Source organism: Carex rostrata, chromosome 27, assembly GCF_964058835.1.
Source record: "Carex rostrata chromosome 27, lpCarRost1.2, whole genome shotgun sequence".
Classification (NCBI taxonomy): domain Eukaryota; kingdom Viridiplantae; phylum Streptophyta; class Magnoliopsida; order Poales; family Cyperaceae; genus Carex; species Carex rostrata.
In genome coordinates this window covers 4083966-4103779 of record NC_135944.1, presented here as the reverse complement: position 1 = coordinate 4103779, position 19814 = coordinate 4083966, and the positions used below count along the sequence as shown (strand labels likewise).

General features: G+C 33.2%; 1 protein-coding gene and 1 pseudogene across 1 annotated transcript; both read left to right on the top strand.

The window, feature by feature from the left end:
• Positions 1–1451: 1451 nt before the first annotated feature.
• LOC144544988 (uncharacterized) lies at positions 1452–9052 on the top strand. Its single transcript, XM_078293544.1, has 9 exons — positions 1452–2497; positions 3116–3429; positions 4515–6089; positions 7111–7301; positions 7719–7907; positions 7989–8117; positions 8204–8328; positions 8409–8484; positions 8586–9052. Exons 1-9 carry the CDS (start codon positions 1530–1532, stop codon positions 8769–8771), a joined length of 3753 nt encoding a protein of 1250 aa, XP_078149670.1. The 5' UTR covers positions 1452–1529; the 3' UTR covers positions 8772–9052.
• A 7696-nt stretch (positions 9053–16748) lies between these two features.
• LOC144544987 (senescence-specific cysteine protease SAG39 pseudogene) lies at positions 16749–18314 on the top strand (annotated as a pseudogene).
• Positions 18315–19814: the final 1500 nt, after the last annotated feature.

The following is a 19814-nucleotide window of genomic DNA, read 5'->3' as shown; positions in this document are numbered from 1 at the left end:
TGAGCAGGAGGTCAAGAAGAGAAGGGGAACTTTTTATTTTCTGTGTTAATTGAAGCGTTAATTGAAGAAAGAGAGTGTTGGAGGGTAAAATTGGAATTAAGTAAAATAAAATTCTCTGAGCGCTCATTATTAGAATTGTTGCGTGTAGAATAGCACTCCCCTTTTTCAAAATAGAGAGCAGCCGCTGCTTAGCTTAAGAGATAGAGATGGAGAGATTGAGATTAAAAAACACAATTTGGACAATTCCTGCCTCCCTCCCTTTTCAAAGGTCAAAAGAGAGAGAAGACAAAGGGTAGGCTTCAAAAAAAGAAGAGAGAAAGAGAAACTCTTGGCAACCAGAGGCTCTGTCAAGCTTTTTGAAAGAAAGAGAGAGAGAGAGAGAGCGGGGCAGCCGTTGCCAAGCTTTTGGAGAGAGAGAGTGTGTGTGTGAGAGAGAGAGATAGATTACTAACACAATGTGTGTGAGAGAGAGGCCGTAGTAACACAATATGTATATACATCGATGATGGCGGAGACTCGCGTTGACCGTCTCTACTACTCCTTTGTGGATCGCCTCTCCTTTGATTACAGTTGTGATGTCAACTCACTCTTAAATTTGATTAGGATTTTTTCTTTCTTTCTGTTTTTGTCAAAACTAAGTGTTGACTTTTGAGCCTTCGCCTGGATCTGATTGTTTTCTCATAATTTTGTAAACTGTGTATGTGAAATCCCAATTGGCAAAAGTGCTTGTTCAAGTTTCACTGTCTATGATGAAATGAGTCACTAATTTGCTTACTTAGAAATACAGAAAAAGAATATTAATATGAAAGGGTAAGTTGTTAGTTTTAGGAGGTATGGTAGTTCTTTTTTTTTTGTTTTTTTTATTTTTTTTATTTTTTTGTTTTTTGTTTTTTTGTTTTTTGTTTTTTGTTTTTTTTGTTTTGTTTTTATCTTTCTTTCTTTCTTTCTAATTTAGTCTTACCATCTGTACCCTTTTATTATTCCTCTCTTTTTAAAATATCTAGTTTACATTTTTTTTTTTTCTAATAAGAGTTAAGATGCTTATCTCCTTTTCTTTTTAATGGTTACAGAACAACCAAGAAGATCTTTTTCTCCAATCAACTCTGCTGCTATAATCTAGATCCGAGGATCAGATAACATTCACAGAGTACAAATCCAAAGCGGTACGTTCCATTAATTTTTTTTTTTTGTTTTTTTTTGTTTTTTTTGTTTTTTTTGTTTTTTTTGTTTTTGTTTTTTTTTGTTTTTTTTGTTTTTTTTGTGTTTTTTTTTTGCTAGTTTATACTGATAATTTGATTCCGTGATATGAATTGTAGTAAAGAAACTTAGATCTAGTGATCAAGAAAGATATGGTGCTTTCCAATGTTCTCTACATACAAATTAGTGTAGTGTATAGCTATATTAATTATTAAATCAAATGTGATTTGTTCACTATAAGTAGCTACTACATATTTTGATTCATAACTTATGGAACAGGTTGCAATTCCATTATCATTTCAAACATCGTGCAAAATAAGATTTCTGATAGTATGTTGAACAAAGGAAAAGAAAAGGTTCAAGAGAGACCGTCAAAGAAAAGGTCTCCTGTCTGGGATGGTTTTACTGAGGTAGAACTGCCTGATGGAAATAAAAAGGCAAAATGTAACAATTGTAAAAGCCTCCTAAGTTGCAATGCCAAGAAACACGGAACGTCTCATCTTCGGCGACATCTCGAATGTTGCCTTGGTACTGAGCCCCCAAAGAAGGATGCAAGAACTACTCCACCATCCTACTCTTCTCAAAACAGAGAGAACCCTTTGGGATATGTCCAACCAACAAACACAGAACCTTCTGGATCCCAAGAGAATAATTTAGGGGAGAACAATTTGGGATATGTCCAACAAACAAACAAAGAAGCTTCTGGAAACAGAGAAAACCAATTAGGATATCCCCAACAAATAGACACAGAACCTTCTGGATCCCAAGAGAATAATTTTGGAGAGAACCATTTGGGACATGTCCAACAAATAAACACAGAACCTTCTGGATCCCAAGAGAATCATTTGAAATATGATCCGAAAAAAAACCAAGAGCTTTTTGTGAAAATGGTAATTGATAACAAAAGCATGTTGGAACATGTGGAGAATCCTTTTCTAGAAGAGTTTGCAAGCTTCCTTCAACCATTGTATAGCCATGTAACTCGGAGGGCTGTTGAGGAAGAGTGTCTCACCTTTTATAAAAATGAGAAAGCCCAGTTGAAAGAGAAAATCACCACGCTAACTTCTAAAGTCAGCCTTAGTGTGGTGCAGTGCGATAATCCAAAAGACCAGAGTAAATATTTATGTGTTTCAGCACATCTTATCGACAATGATTTCAAATTGATCAAAATAATAATTGGGTTTGTGGAGTACAATGAAGAAATGGGATATTATTATGATCGGAGAATCCTGAAGGATTGGGGACTTGGTGAAAAAGTTTTTGCATGCACTAGAAAATATTACATTGAAAGGGAAGAACTGTTTTTCAATCAAAAATTGGACGTGACGTGCATTATGTATGATTTTCGTTCAATAGCTTTTGATATCTGTTACATTGAACTTGGACCAGACATAAATTGTATTAAAACAATGATGAAGGACTTGAATGAAAATTCAGAAAAAATGTGCTATTTCAAACAAATTGCAGCAGAACATACTCTTGATCCTAAATTTGAATTTCTGCTTGATAACAATAAAGAACTGGATACTAATCTCAATATTTTAAATGATGCTTGTACCTATAAAAGTGTTCTTTGCACACTTGGGGACATGAAAGTACGATGGAGCAAAGTGGAGAAAGTTGTTGCCCTTCTAAATAAAATAAATGATGTGGTTGTGAAGCTCTCTTCCCCTGATTTTCCAACATCAAATTTACTTCTAAAATTTGTTTTTGAAATCAGTGATATCCTATCAAAGTCTACTGTTTTATCTGGTAGTACGAAAGATAATATTAATTTACTGGATGATTATTTGATTAATTGTGATAAAATAGTGTTGATTGCTTTCTTGTTGGATCCACGATTTAAGTTCAAATTACTGGAAAGCTACTTTAAAAAATTTGGTGACAACGAACATTTTTAAAAAAAATTCTTATGCAGATTGTGCAATGAACATTATCAAACTGAGGGCACAGAGATAACAGAAATTAATAATTATTGGGAAGGAAGTTCGGTGGACGAGGGGGATGAGAATTTTGATGTGTTGGTGTGGTGGAAGGATAATAAATCAGAATACCCGATTCTTTCTAGGATGGCATGTGATATTCTTGCTATTCCCATTTGTTGCTCACTTACTTCAGACACAGAACCTGTGAAAGAAATTATTGAAGAGATTTTGGATTCTACAGTCGATATAGGGATGTCCAAGGTCTTGATTTGCTGCAACAATTGGTTGAGATCTGGCTGTAATGCTGGTATGGCATCCATATATATACCCTTTTTTTACTTGATTTTCTTGTGATTATATATCTACAAAATTTTCAGGCCCAAATTGTTGCTTCTATTAATAAGTGTTTTTGTAGAATTGCGTACTTGCATTATGTTCTTTTTTTCCTTAATGAATAGTTGATAAAATGAAATATCCCTCAGCAAATTTCATATTCCGTTGTAATTTTGAGCCTGTTTACCCATTACAGTTTCTTGAGGTTTTTTTGTTGATTTGGTTGACCTTTTAGTTGTCCGCGCAAACTAAATTTCCATATTCTGTTGTTAAGAAAAATTAAATTCATTTACTAGCGCTTTGTCTACTAAGTAATCTGCTTTTTATTTTTATTTTTTATATATAGATGTTGATATGATGTTTACTCAATTTACCTGTTATTATTTATCTACAAAATTTGCAGATCCAAATTATAGTTTCAATTAATAAGTTCTTTATAGTATTGTGTACTTGTTTTTTTGACACCTGCTAGCCTATAAAGTTTACTGCAGCTAATTTTGGCTCATATAGTTTCTCCTTCCCTACATGAATGGTAGACAAAATGAGATATCCCTCCACAATCCAGTTTTCTTTTAGATAGTTCCTTTTAGAGAGTTGATAAATAGCACTTTGTTTTTCCCATATCTTAAAATTTTGAGCTTGTTTACAGTTTCCTGAGTTTTGTTATTGAATTTTTCAAATATCTAGTAGTCTGGTCGAAGTCAATTTCCATATTCTGATGTTAAAAGAATTATATTAATTTACTACGGCTTCATATACTGAGTAATATACTAATATGCCTTTTCAGTTCTGTTATCAGAAAATTATTGTTTTCTATTGCACTTTTACTTTACCAGCACAAAGATTTTTTAAGTAGAAATAATAGTTGGCATTGATAATAAGAGAAGAATGAATACAAATATAATAAAAAATAATGAATACTATCATTCTTATGCACTTTGTATACATTGGTTTTTCCTGGAACATAACTTGGAATAAATAGAGTTCTTTTTAGATAATTTGAAATAAACAAAATTGAACACTAAAAAATATTTATATATTATTTGTGATGTGAAGCAGGTAAGTCTGACGTGGTTGGCATAGAAAACATTGAGAAGAGGCATGTCGATCAAGCTTTCCCTGAACACTCGAATAAAAGTAACAGTTGTGTATATGATCAGATAAAATGCCTAGAGTTGCTTGCTAAGCTGGTAATCTCAAGTGAACTTCCATTCGATTTTGTACAGAGTACTTGTTTCATAGAATGGGCAAAAAACCTTCAGCCATTGTACACTCCGGTTGATCTGGCTACTATTAGGTCAAAGTGCCTAGGTTTATATCAAATAGAAAGAGGAAGGTTTAAATATCTCCATGAAAACACCTTTGTAAATTCAGCCCACCTAGAAAGAGTTTCCTTTAGTGTCTACACAGTCACTCAGTATGTCTGTGTTACAGCACACTTTATTGATAAGGACTTTAATTTGGTTAGAAGAATAATTGGTATAAAGGTCATAAGCTATCGGACATCTCCGGAGATAATTGCACAAGTACAAAGATGCATAGACAGTTTGGAGCTTCCTAAAAAGGTACTTGCAGTTACAACTGAAAAATTTAGTAATGAGAATCATGAGAAAATTATAAATTGGATTAGTTATGGTGTTGGGGCAATTAAGTTGGATTGCAATGTGCAGGGGTTCTTCGGTGAACTATTGAGATATATATTGAATGAACTGCATCAAGTATTTGGATCTATTAGGAAGATGATAAAATTCTTTGCTAGAGCTCCTAACGGGATGGATACTATTAATCAAATTGCCATTAACCTTAAAATTAAATCCCCAAAATCATCTCTTCAACTTGATGATGAGAGAAGGTGGGACTCTACATTGAACATGTTATCTGATGCACTTGCATACAAAGATGTTTTTGTTGCATATAAAGGTTATAATAAGAAGTTCCCTTTATTTAGAAATTGGAATAAAGTGGAAAGTGCTATCAAACTTCTGAAACCAATTTATGAAGCAATTATTATTCTATCTTCCTCTCAATATCCCACGTCGAACTTGTTTTTGAAAATTGTTTTTGAAATCCATGATGTGCTGTCACAAGTTGATTTCAATACAAATAATGTTATCGATAAAGGAAAATTCTTAGAGTGTCTGAAGAAAATTTCAGATAGTTATTTGAAAGATTGCAATAGTATACTTCTAGTTGCCTCTCTATTGGATCCTCAATTCAAGTCGACCTACTTGGACCGTTGCTACTTAGAACACATATCTAACATATCTAACATAGAGGAAATTAAAAAATGTATTGGGGATCTTTGCATTAAGTTTGAAATTGAACATCGTCCGGGAATGCTAGAACTTGATAGATACTTGCAGGAAGACCACGTGGAGGTCAGAGATGGTATTTTTGATGTTTTGGCATGGTGGAAGAGTAACCAATCAAATTATCCCCTTCTTTCAAGAATGGCACGTGATATTCTTGCTATCCCTGTTTCTTCACTACCCTTCGAGTGGGCTTTTTCCACTGATTTCATTACGGGATACAATAAATTTTTTAGGTTCAGAAAACTTGGGAATAAATTGGGTCCAAGGACATTGGAAGCTTTGGTGTGCTCTTACAATTGGATGTCAGCTGCAAGCAGTAATGGTAAGCAACCTTCATCCTGTTGTGCTTGTATAATGTTACTTTAAAATCATTCATTTACTTTTAACGTGCAGATAGAGCATAACTATATACTTACCATTTTAGAAAAGATGGTTATTTTCGATAACTATTATCATCTTTATGAAATAAAGATCTGTTCCAACCCAAATGAGAATAAAAGGATCTGCCGGAATTTTTATTCATAGGAAAACCCAAAAAAAATAAAAAAAATAAAAAACAAGAACAGTTGCATGACAATTTTAAAAATAGGAAGGCAGTAATGGGCCATGGTGTACCTGCAGGACGCCATGACACATCTCAACCCTGTGAAAAAAATAAAAAAATAAATTTCGAAAGTAGGACGTCATGGGACAATCCAACAAAGGGAAAAAAAATGTGGGACGCCATGAAACAATCCAACCCAGGAAACAAGTCCTCAACTCTGGAAATGAGAAAAAGAAACAGTTTTTGGATTGAATTGTCTCATGGTGTCCCACTTTTTTTTTTTTTTTTTTTTCAATTCCATTTCTTGGATTGGGTTGCCCCATAGTATCCCGCTTACGAAATTTTTTCTTTTTCACAGTCTTGAATGTGCCATGGCGTCCCGTAGGGACGCTATAGCTCCCTACTGCCTTCCCATTTTTCAAATTCCCACACGACATTTCCTATTTTTAATATATATATTTTTTTTTTGAGAAAGATTTATTTTTTATTTTCCTATGTATAAAAATTGCGGAAGGATCTGTTTACCATTTAGATTCATAGCTTTTTCTTATTTTGGTTGGAACAATTCTCTGTCTCTATTTGTTAAGTCTGGGCCAGTAGTATACATACCAATAATGGATGTTTGAAAATAAAATTTGGTCTATAGTTGGGTTCCTACGATGGAAACATGAATTGTGTGGTTTCCACATTTGATCCAGATTAGTTGATTATTTAACAACACAAACTTTTTGTTAATGCCATAGCTATTCATCCAGTTTAGTTGATTATTGTCCTTTTTTTTCTGATGAATTAAAACAAGGAATATGCGTGCAAAAAGAGGCAGCAAATGACTGTCACATCAGGTCCTTAAGTTTTCTTAAGCATGGTTTGAAGGGAAGGATGTCAGAAGAAATAGTAGCTATTGGTGATACCAGATTGACTGCTGAGAAGATGCAGTGTCTCATCAAGTCAATTGAAGATGATGAAGTTAACAGATGGATTCCTGATGATGTACGTTTGTGTTATGTACAATGAGAAATTTAAATTCCAATCTCAGCAGTGCTTGGTGGGGTCCAGTTCCAAAATTTCTTAGCAATAACAGTTCTAATTTTTCTCATTAATGATGTGCGGTATAGAATATGCCGGGATAATCAAATATTGCACATGCGGGTGTATCCACCCTGTTACCTGTTTTCCATTTCCTTGATTTATGTTTTCACATTTACCAATTCCATAATTCTGGACCAGTTGAAGCAAATTAAGCATAAATTCATTCATGGATAGTTGTATACTTGAATGTTTAATCGACATTCATTCCAAATGGTGACAATATGTGCTGCTAAGCCAATATTTTGCAAACATTTGATTGTTCACTCTCTCAGTTTCAATCATCAGTTGACTCTAACTACAAATGGATACATTTCGCAGGTTATCAACTGCTATATTGGTATAATGAACAATCAAGAAAGTACATCAGGTAAAATCCTAAGACTTAGCACATTCGATAGTCAGCTATTGCTGTTATGGGCATTGCCAATGGAAAAAAGAGAGGAACTTTGTGAACGCACTTTGTCTAACATCGTTGAGAAGGGCAACGGTTTCCTTAAAAATGACCTGGTAATTTTCATTAGTATATGAGCTGTCCTTACAACTTTCACTTCTTACTTGTTGGAACTCACAACCATATAAAATTTGTAGGTGTTCTTGCCAATCCATGAACAAAACCATTGGTTTGTTGGGGTTTTAAATGCTTTTAAGAAGGAATTCCAGATATTGAATTCCTTGAACACAAGGGACGATCCTCATAAAGAAACAATTCAAAAGCTGGTACATCTTTTCTCAAATAAGGATTGCTTGCATATTCTATTATACGATATAATGTTTATCATATATATTTGCATTTTTCTATTTAGTTATTAGGAATCCAATTGTGTATTGATGCTGCACTTGACCCTCAAGGTACTTCACAAGCATGGCGACCAAAGATCAATGATTGGCCTATATCTGTTATTTCGAATTTACCACAACAAAAAGACGGGTATGATATATTACATTATTTTTCATTTGATATCTGTTGAAATTATTTCATTTGATTGTGTTTCCCTATTGGTGTTTTAGATGTTCTTGTGGTCTATTTGCACTCAAGTACATGCAATTATGGGATGGATCAAAGCTTGCTACTGAGTTCACACAGGTGTGCTATTATTCTTAATAATGGTTTATCTTGCAATTTGTATAAAAGAAATAAATTTATTGTTCAATGTACTTATATAAATGATGTATTCAACTTGGCAGAATGAGATTGACTTGTTTAGGAAACAGCTAGTTGGTGAGCTGATCTTTTCAGAGCTCAATGAGAAGAAGAATATTCAAGAAGAAATTAAGAATACAATGTTCTTTACACAAAAACCAACAGAATCAGAAGAATCAGAAGAATCCGAAGAATCTGAAGAATCCAAAGAGTCCGTTGAATTAGCATAACTTGAAGAATTATAATAATTAGAACAATTAGCATAATCACAAGGATCACCAGAATAAAATATCAACAAGAGGTGATATCATTAGTGTCCCAAAACCTCCTCCAAATCATTTGGTTTTGTTTTACTTATTTCAATTTAAACAATAAAATTAATTAGAAAAACTTCTATGTCGTTCTTGTACATATGACCCACACAAGAAGTTTTTGGGGCACAATTATGTGGAACTTATTAATTATTGTAAACTTACCTAGAGACGTGCATGAAATTGTTCTCTTAGTACAAGTTAGTACCTTACAATTACAAGTACAAAGCCCTTTTGATGTGTGAGAAAAAAATTGAAAAAAAAAATAAAAAATATCTACAATTAATTTCACTACATTTTTCGGCAAAAAGTTAGAGAAAATATTATAATTAATTGCTTTCATTAATGAGAATGACCGGCAAACATATCTTTTGAGTAATTGCATTTTTTCATTCAAAAAATAAGGCTTTGAAGCACTAACTTGTATCAAGACCCAATATTATGGGCCTTTAAAACAAAAGACTAGGCCTTAAATTAGTGGAGTAATTAGTAGCCTAACAGATCCAAACGCAAATTAGTGGAGTTATTGCCCCTACTCATTCTATAATTGATATTCTAGAATTAGGTGATATGCTATGGATAGTTAAGTGGCATGTTGTGATATGATTTAAAAAATCTATCTGGTATGTATTAAATAACAAATTCAAATTGTAAAAACCAATTTACTTTACGAGTAATGCGTTTACATGCTAAATATGTAAAATTTTGAATTCATTTAATACAAAGTCAAGCGATAAAAAATGACGAAAAATGAATGCATTAAAATTAACTTATAAATAATCTTCATTTTTTGACAGCTTGATCTTGTGCTAAATGAATTAAAAATTTATAAACCTTGTATGTAAGCATATCACTTGTAAACTAGATCGATTTTAATGGTTTGAATTAGCTGTTTGAAACATCTCCAATAAATTTTGAAGCGATAACATGGCATGCCATTAAACTACCCATAGCACGTTGCTCCTCTGTATAATTAATATTGATACGGTTTCCACGCAAAAGAAACGAAAAACGGTTGTTAATGAAAATCACTTCTTTTAAAAGAAGTTACCTATTGGTTTATGATTACAAAAATTAAATAAAATTCGATTCTGAATTTTATTAAATAAATACAGAAGTACAACTTAGTAAAATTAGTATGTTATCTTGACATTTTACTGTTTAAATAATAACTCGACCATTGTTAGTAGTAGTTGAAATATGCTATATTATTCACATATCACAGTAATAGTCTATAATAGCAGTAATAATAAAAAAAAACACCTCTATTAATTCAATCCAGGTCGTATAGACTTGATCGATGGGCCTTAGAGTATCTACATCCCTGAAACTCTTGGAGTTTCTAATCTGATGTGGCAGTTTCTAAACCAGTTTCAGAGATGCAGATGAGTTTCTTATTTAGCAACTTTGCTCCAAAGTTTCTTAATAATAAACCGTTTATAAACTCTGATGTGGCCAAATAATTTTCTGAAATTTTTCTCTCTTGTAATTTATTTGCTGATGTGGCAATTAAGAAACTCTAATTTTAGTTTCAGGGATGTGAGAATTTAGAAACTTTCAGAGACAAAATTTCTAAAAATTAGTTAATAGTTATTTAGAAACTCCAAGAGTTTCACGGATGTAGATGCTCTTAGGCTTTTCTGCTTTGCTTTATTCATTATAATTGTATGGGTCTTTTTCGGTAATTGTAAATAAATGGAGCAATTAGCGGGCCTTCTATTGGATCAAATTATGTCGTCGGAAGTTAGATATAGTACGTAATCTTATTAAAAAACACAGAGATTCCTCTTCCAACTTCATTTTTTTAAGACAAAGAAAGGGAGAGAAAGAGAGTTCTTTAGGCAGCCACTAGGCCCACTACCAAGTTTTTTGAAAAGAGAGAGAGAGAGCTTGGCAGCTTAGCCAAGTACTTCAAGAGAGAGAGAGAGAGACATAGAGATAGAGAAGCCGCTGCCAGCTTAAACCAGAGAAAAATCAAGATTAAAAAACATACTTTGTTATCATCTCTGCATCCCTCTCTTTGATTGTTGAGGTCAGCTCACTCTTATTTCTCCCTGCGTCTTAATATTAGGATTTTTCTCTTTTCTATTTTGACAAAATTATGTATATGATTTTTCTATTTTCTCATTTATGAGCAGGTTAGTTTTAACCTATTATTATCTTACTTTTATAGCTCTGATTATTTCTTTGTATCATAATATTATAAAATTACAGTTTAATGTGAAAACTTTATTCAAGGGACATAGAAACAGTCCATGTAACAGAACAAGTACGACCAATTGGAAGATCTCTCTTTCCAATCAACTCAGTTGGTCTCATCTAGATCTATGCCCTTTTGCATCAGCATAGATCCGAGGACAAGATTACATTCACTGTACAAATCCAAAGCAGTACGTCCAGTAATCTTTTTTTTTTAATTTTTTTTATGTAATAATAAATAATTTGCTTAAACCTATGATTTCATCTTACTAAATTATCAGACAGCTTTGGAGAATATTCTATCCTTTATAGTTTTCCGTAGTTTTACTTAAACCTATAAAATGCTTGTTGCATTATTAATTTATGAATTAGTTATCCAAACCAAAAGATTTAATATATTCCACTAAAAATGTTTTATGTACATCTTTACAAATTATTATTGAACTACAAGGCACATCGAGTCCATTTCAGTTAACGTCCAACGAAAATGTCATATATTAAAAAAAAAGGGGCACATTTTGTAATTGGCAGTTGGCACAAACTATAGTTGTTTTTTTTTCCTTTTTACAATGTCAAAATATTGATAAAAGAGGCGGCCAATTTGGTTGTTGGCACAAACTATCAATTTCTTGTGCAAATTGGTTTGACAAAGCCTACTTATACATCAGAATTAAGAGTAGAATTAACTAGGGTGTTCTTAAGTTCACCAAGTCACTTGCTGAACTCAAGCCTAAAAGCCGTCAAATCGGTTTCAAATAACTAATTCGAACTGTTGAAATTAATTTTGTATATAATTTTACATCAGAATTACGAGTGATGTGTCTACATATAATTTTTTTAAAAATAATTTTGCATAGAGTCAAGTGGTCAAATACTGCTCAAAAAATAAATGCATTAAAATTAATTTATTAACCTTCTAATTTGACTACCACTTGATTTTATACTAAATTAATTTGAATGTTTAAAATTTTCACATGTAGACGCATCACTCGTAAGGTAGGCGGGTTTCAATAGTTTGGTTTTATCATTTGAAGCCGATTTGATAGGTTTTAAACTTGAGTTCACCAAGCGATTTAGTGTACTTAAAAACACCCTAGTTCTACTCCAGAATTAATATTTTTCTGATGAGGTTGACTATTGGACAGAGTGGCTGCCCTTGCTATATAAATAGAGGTCACAGTAAAGTTGGATATATCAATATATCATCCATTTATCTATCGAAGCGACCTTCACCCACATATAAACATTCGGACGTAAAAGAGCACAAGTAATATGGAGGTAACGATCCGTAATATCAAGGGGCTAAAAATTGAGGAGAAGCTTCCTTTAAGCCAAGAAGGTGGTCTAAGAAAGAAGTCCATAGAGAAGGAAAACAAGAAGGATAAGATCATGGTAACCAAAAAGCAGGCAGAGAGTGAGGGTAAAAAGAAGAAAAACAAAAGGGATAATATCATGGTACACAACAATCGACCCGAGAGTGCATGTGGGGATAACAAGAAGGATAAGATCATGCTACAAAAAAATCAGGCATCGAGTGGAGATAGCAAGAAGAAAATGATGAACAACAATAAGGATAAGATCATGGTACACAACAATCGGGTAGAGAGTAAGAATAACAACAACAAAATGATGAACAACGATACAGATAAGATCATGGTACAAGTACACAGCAATCCGTCAGCGAGTAGCAATAAAGATAAGATCATGTTAAACAATAATCAGGAGGTGCAGGATGTTGAGGTGGTGGAGGAGGAGTGGGTGGAGGATGAGGAGGATGAGGGGGAGGTGGAGGAGGAGCAGGAGGAGGAGATGGAGGAGGAGGAGGTGGAGGAGCAGGAGGAGGACATGGAAGAAGAGGAGATGGAGGAGGAAGATGGGGGATGGGTGAAATTTGCAACTCAGTTTTTTAGTAGTAATTAATTAATGCATGATGACAATATGATCACATATATTTTTTTCTTTTCTTGTAACTTTTGTATGTTCTTGATTTCATGCATGTTTTTGAGTGAATACTATGTTATGTTAACTTTTGTATGCTCTTCATTTCATGCACTGGCTGGTTTCCTCGTAGTGCTTTCTAAGCGCGATCGAGTTTGGTTGTGTAAATGTGAAATTGTATGAATGTATTTGCAGGGGTTTGAGTATTTCACTTTACTTGATATCCGAATTTTAGTTCATCACATTAATAGTTTAATTATTTTAATTAATTTTAGAATGTTTTAATCTTTATAATTTCAATTAAGCTTACGTGATAAAAAGAATGAATGAAAATGAGTTATTTTCAACTATTTTTAAAAAAAAAAAGTTCTAAAAAAATGAAATTTTTTGTTTAGAAGAAAATTTTCTTATAAAAATCATGTTAAACAGTTCAGATTGACTATATAAACTTTTAAAATAACATATTAATCTTTCATATGGATCAATCTGCATATTCATAGTAGCATTACTTGTGAATCTTTAGTATGACCAAACAGTCATTTATGATAAATGATCTGTGTTGTCACATGAGATCTTTTAAATTATTTTAAATAATATTCGCTCTCAAACTGATATTTAATTATTTCTAGACAGTTGATATATATCATCCAACATGATCTCTATATGAAAATATACCCACACTTTTTTTTCTAGAATCATGTGACTTTTTTTTTTCATGCCATATGCTTCGGATGATGATTTTTATTTTGTTTCATTTTCTCATACTATCTCTTAAACTTGGTGTAATAGGGCCAACCGTCATTTGCTTCGGTACGAAAGTCATTAATTTTAATAAAATTATTCTTGAGTTTCGACTTTCGACTCACCACTTTTAATATATGTTTATCTTGAATCATAGATCTACATAGATGGTATTGAAGTTTGCATTTTTATGAAAAATGCAGATTCACCTTTTTAATTTTGTTAGTATTCGTGAATACTAACAATAATAATAATATGTTTCTTGCTTTAGAAAAAAACAATTTGAAAGGAAAAAAAAAAGATGGTGTACACAACCCCACTTAAACCTATGATATTATATCTTACTAAATTCTCTGACGCCATTGGAGAATATTATATGATTGTGTAGTTTTCTCGTAGTGTTGAATTATATTAATTTCTGAATTAGTTATCTAAACCATAAGATTTAATATATTCCCCAATGATGTGCTATGTATATCATAAAAAATAATTAATAACAATAATTTATCTTAAATGACGCTTTCTAAGATTGTTGACTAGGCATATATATTTAAAGTGGGACTCCAACTTGGCTAATGTCGATATATATATATATATATATATATATATATATATATATATATATATATATTATAGAGATAGGCTAATGTGCTTTCGGTAGCATATGGGCTGAAATACACATGGTCCAAATTTGAAATTTCAAAATCCAAACGGTCGATCCGAACCGTTCATCTTATTCTCCATATTAATATCTGCTTGGAGACCAAATTTTACATTTTTCTGAATTTTTTTACTATTTATTAAGTATTTTACAAAATTATTGATCCAACAGTGGCTGTACAAAACAGTAAAACCGTTGAATTAGTGATTTTCAAAGTGGCTTAATAAATAGTAAAAAAATTCAGAAAAATGTAAAATTTGGTCTCCAAGCAGATATTAATATGAAGAATAAGATGAACGGTTCGGATCGACCGTTTGGATTTTGAAATTTCAAATTTGGACCGTGTGTATTTCGGCCCATATGCTACCGAAAGCACATTAGCCTATCTCTAGAAATATATATATATATATATATATATATATATATATATATATATATATATATATAGAACGGCCCATTTAGTTGTTGGCAATTGGCACAAATTATATTTTTTTTTAACACCGTCAAAATAGGTTGTTCACAGTTTGCACAAACAATAAACTATTGACCATATTCTTTGACAAGGCTGGCTATTTGAACAGAGTTGCTGCTCCTGTTATATTTGAGAAAGTTGGAGGTGAAGTCACCGAACTATTTAATACCCTTGTTATTATAATAAATAATTTCTCCTATCTGAAATTCGAACCCATTATCTTCTACATAGAAATTATATGTCTTTGCCACTAGACCAAATGTTAGTTCTTGTTACTCCTGCTATATAAAGAGGGGTTCTAGAAAAGATGGATATATCATTCATCCAACTATCCAAGCGACCTTGACACACATACCCACAAACAAAGTATAGAGTAAAGAGATAATAATATGGAGGAAACGGCCGAGAAGGGAGGAGATGCACCATTGGAACGAAATTATGGAGGGAATGAAGCACTTCAAGTAGGGATCAGGATCTGTGGTCCCGTCAGTAGTTGATCACTTTTGCTTACACATTTTCATAAATGAAGATATTTTTTTTTTTGTAACTAAAAGAAAACATGAATTGACAATGACTCGTGATGCAATCCACCCCAGGATTATAAGATCCTGAACCTTATTTTACTTATCGGTGGGTGTATCTTGATTTTGTCCATTCCATTTTTTTCAGTAGTGTCGTATGAAAACTTGCATACTTGTACAAATCTCGTATATGGGCCTGCCACATGTTTTTCTCAAACCTAAAAAGTGGTAATTAAAACATTTCAAGAGCTATCTTGCTAAATGCTTCTGCAAAATAATCATGTTCTGAGTAAACTACATCATAAGTCCAAATTAAATCATATTGTCACATAATAACAGTTTTGCTCTATGATCCGTAACATTCATCTGTCTAGATTATAATTCGAATAAATATACGTCATAACTACAATCAAAATATGTTGTTCTTTCTATGATATCATAACCACTATCATATCAATTACAGTCGGATTTAAGAAGATGAAAAGTGCGGTGATAGTTTTTTTAGGAACTCAAATGTGATTGATTTGGTATGTTGACGATGGATGGAGTGGCTTAATTTGTTGGAAGTCAATTTTATTATTTTGTTCGGTAGTTCCTCTTCGGAAACACTTTAGTCTAAGACGATAAAATATTAATGTCTGTTGTTTGTCCCTTCGTTAATGGAAGATTAATTTATTATTCCTCTCTTGAGAGCTCCTAAATACAAGCCTGGTTTTGTTCACTTTTTTTTTATTATGTTTCTTGAATAAGTGAATTCAAAGCCTCCTCATGTTTTCAGTTATGCTTGCGGAACTTATAAAACTGACATTGTTGCTTCTTTTAATTAAAAAAATGGTGGAATTAAAGCTTCTCATTGTTTGAGGTTTTGTATATTATTTAATTGGAACAAAATTATTTAACTACAATTATATAGATTAACAAACTACTAGCTGAAAGAAAGCCAATGGGACGCTCGATCTCAAGTAAATTATTCAAAACCATATTGGTACTTGTACATCAGAACAAACATTGATAATGCCAAAAACAATGATCGACCCAACTAAAAAATCATATGCAACTTGATTTGTGCAATGGGTGATTTGACTCGAGTGGTCTTTCATTATTGTACTTTCCAGTGCAGTGTGTTATTTCTAATATCTTTGGTTTGCTCCAAACAAATGAAAAAAAAAATAGTTGTGTTTGAATATAGTTGGATTGTGAATATTTAATAAAAGAAGCAACATGGTTAAGCAGAGACTGTGTGCCATTAACGAAAATGACATGAGGTGGAAACATCTATATAAGTGATTGTTGTTCTATAATCGCTCCAATCTCGCAAGCATATTAAGTCCCCTACTTTCCTAACTCTGTATAATATATTTGTAATGGTTACCTTCCCAACCACTATTCTACCCTTATTTGCTGTTCTACTTCTCTTCGGGGCCCTAGTTTTTGTTGCCGCAGCTGAGGATCCAGTGTTGTCGGCTCATGAGAAATGGATGAGTGATTTTGGACGTGTCTATGGTAGTGACACTGAAAAACAACACCGTTTCGAGGTGTTTAAGGCAAACTTTGAATTTATCGAGTCGACGAACAAGCAACCCGCTATGACATATACTTTGGGCCTCAATGAGTTTGCAGACCTTACTAATGAAGAGTTTGTGATAAAGTACACTGGGTTCAAGAGCCCTAGCGGTCCAAAAAAGGCCACTCCATTGAAGTATGCAAATTTGATCGCAGCTCCTACTTGCGTCAATTGGCGAACTTCTGGTGCTGTAACTCCCGTGAAGGATCAAGGCAATTGCAGTGAGTTAAAGCTAGATTCATGCACTTGTCATGTTTTTACATAATGACTTCACTAATTCAAAACTGAGAATTTGAGATAATGATTGCTTAAATCTTTCAAAAATGTAAACTAGTGAAGGGGACCTCTATCTCTGTAGCTCGTTTGAGTTTTCAGACTACACCAATATGTCTTCTTCTAGATTTAAATCCCAGCTCCTAAAAATAAAATTTAAGGAAGTGACAAGTGCATAACTTCTACAGCTAATTATCAAGTTTTGATCACTTTTGTTTGCAAATTTTCCTAAATGAAGATATTTTTTTTTTGTAACTAAAAGAAACATGAATTGGCAATGACTCGTGATGCATTCCACCCCAGGATTGTAAGATCCCGGACCTTATTTTTCTTATCGGTGGGTGTATCTTGATTTTGTCCATTCCATTTTTTTCAGTTATGTCTTTTGAAAACTTGCATACTTGTATAGATGTAAAGAAACTTCAATATTCTCTGGATGAAATAATGTATCAAAATCATAGACGGAATTAAAAACTTTTACAAATGCTCAAAATGCAGGTAGTTGCTGGGCATTTTCTGCCACCGGCGCAATGGAGGGTATAAACAAAATCAAGACAGGAACATTGTTGAGCTTATCCGAGCAAGAGCTAGTGGACTGTGATTTTCGGTGCTCTGCATGTAATGGAGGATACATGGACTATGCCTTTCAATGGGTGATTTGGAATGGCGGCATAGCGACCGAGTCAGACTACCCTTATACTAGTGGTTCCACTGGTTCAGCGGGCTCCTGCAACTATCCTAAGACCTACCACTATGCAGTTTCACTCTACTCATACCAAGACGTAACGCCTAATTGTGAGTCTTGTCTCAGGAATGCTGCAGCCTATATCTGTTGCCATCGAGGCAAGTGGCTCTGATTTCCGATTCTATAAAAGTGGTATTTTCACGGGGCCATGTGGGACCAATCGAGACCATTGCGCCTTAGTAGTTGGATACGGCCCTTGCTCAACTGGCACACCCTATTGGCTGGTGAAGAATTCATGGGGCACTTCATGGGGGCGAGTCTGGCTACATCCGCATGCAGAGAAATGTCGCTAGCACTGCAGGCCTGTGCGGTATCGCCATGGAGTCCTCCTACGGTCCTACCCTCTAATGTAAATTTGACACGAATAATTTGTTTTGTAAAATTAACACACGTGATCACTTGCTTGTGCATTTAATAATGACATATTATCATTTTTTTTTTTTTGAGTAAGACATATTATCATTTCGTTGTGCTTACTCAGGAGCACAATTTATTTGTTGCATGTATCTTGAATAATAATATACTTCTGTGAATTCAGAAAAACAAATGTTAAATTGGGAGTTCACTTTTGACATATTTCTACTACTAGAAATGGCATGTTAGATCTGATGGTCCCGAAAATTTTACTGTTTTTTACTGTTTACAGAAAAACAGCAATTTTAAAAAATGCTTAATAAATAGTAAAAAATTTTTCCAAAAAATGTAAAATTTGGTCTCCAAGCACATTTCAATATGGATTAAACATCTAACGGTTCGGATCGGTCGTTTAGACTTTCAAAATAAAAATACAGCGTGAAGTAGAAATGTGTTTTACTTCGCAACTCACCGTAGCCCATCTCTCTCTCTCTCTCTATATATATAGGAATATGCTAGCATGGTACGCGTAGCATACCCTCCGTGCAACGGTTCAATATTCGACTTTTCAAAATCCTAACGGTCGATCCGAACCATTCATCTTGTTCTCCATATTAATATGTGTTTGGAGACCAAATTTTACATTTTTTGGAATATTTTTACTATTTTTTTAGATTTATTGAAAATCGCTATTTTCAGCAAATCTGGACCATAAAAAAACAGCGATTTTCAATAAATCTAAAAAAATAGTAAACAAAATTTCAAAAAATGTAAAATTTGGTCTCCAAACACATATTAATATGGAGAACAAGATGAACGGTTCGGATCGACCGTTAGAATTTTGAAAAGTCGAATATTGAGCCGTTGCACATAGGGGAGGTATGCTACGTATGCGTACCATGCTAGCATTGTTAGTTTGTAATAATCTAGAAGTCAATAATACGATAAATTATCATAAAGCTTTGTTCATGAATTGAATGTATATCATTTTGTTGCCTTGAGTATTATTGCATTTATGGATCATTTCGAGTTCATGACTGAAATTGTGAAACTCCATAATATAAATGATATATACTCTTAAAAGGTCACTGACCAAGGTAATTAGCAGGAACACTAATTACCGCTACAAGGTTAGTATGTGGATTAAAAGATGGTTAAGTTTTACAAACCACCTGACACGAGATGTCATTTTAATCACATAGATACATGTTCTAGGAACATGGTATTTGACAGACCCCGAATGAAACATTAAATAGAATTGTGTTCATGTCATTAATGTTTTCATTCAGTGTCAAGTTCTACAGTATGAGGTATTTATCGTTTCCACTAAGAAATATGTATGTGTGAGTGTTATCTAACGCTGTCCGTAAAAAGCAGTCATAATGATAGCATTTCCATATGTATAGCTTAGCTGAGGAAGTGATAGTCTGCCAAGAATACTATTTGTCCCTCGTATCTCTATAGGAGCTATAGCATCACTGGGCCCCTTGGTAG

Excerpts from the sequence above, each read along its gene's own strand:
- LOC144544988 (XM_078293544.1), top strand. The coding sequence starts at position 1,530 with ATGTTGAACAAAGGAAAAGAAAAGGTTCAAGAGAGACCGTCAAAGAAA. Across the intron at positions 7,302-7,718 it reads ACAGATGGATTCCTGATGAT|GTTATCAACTGCTATATTGG; the intron begins GTACGTTTGTGT and ends TACATTTCGCAG. Across the intron at positions 8,485-8,585 it reads TTGCTACTGAGTTCACACAG|AATGAGATTGACTTGTTTAG; the intron begins GTGTGCTATTAT and ends TCAACTTGGCAG.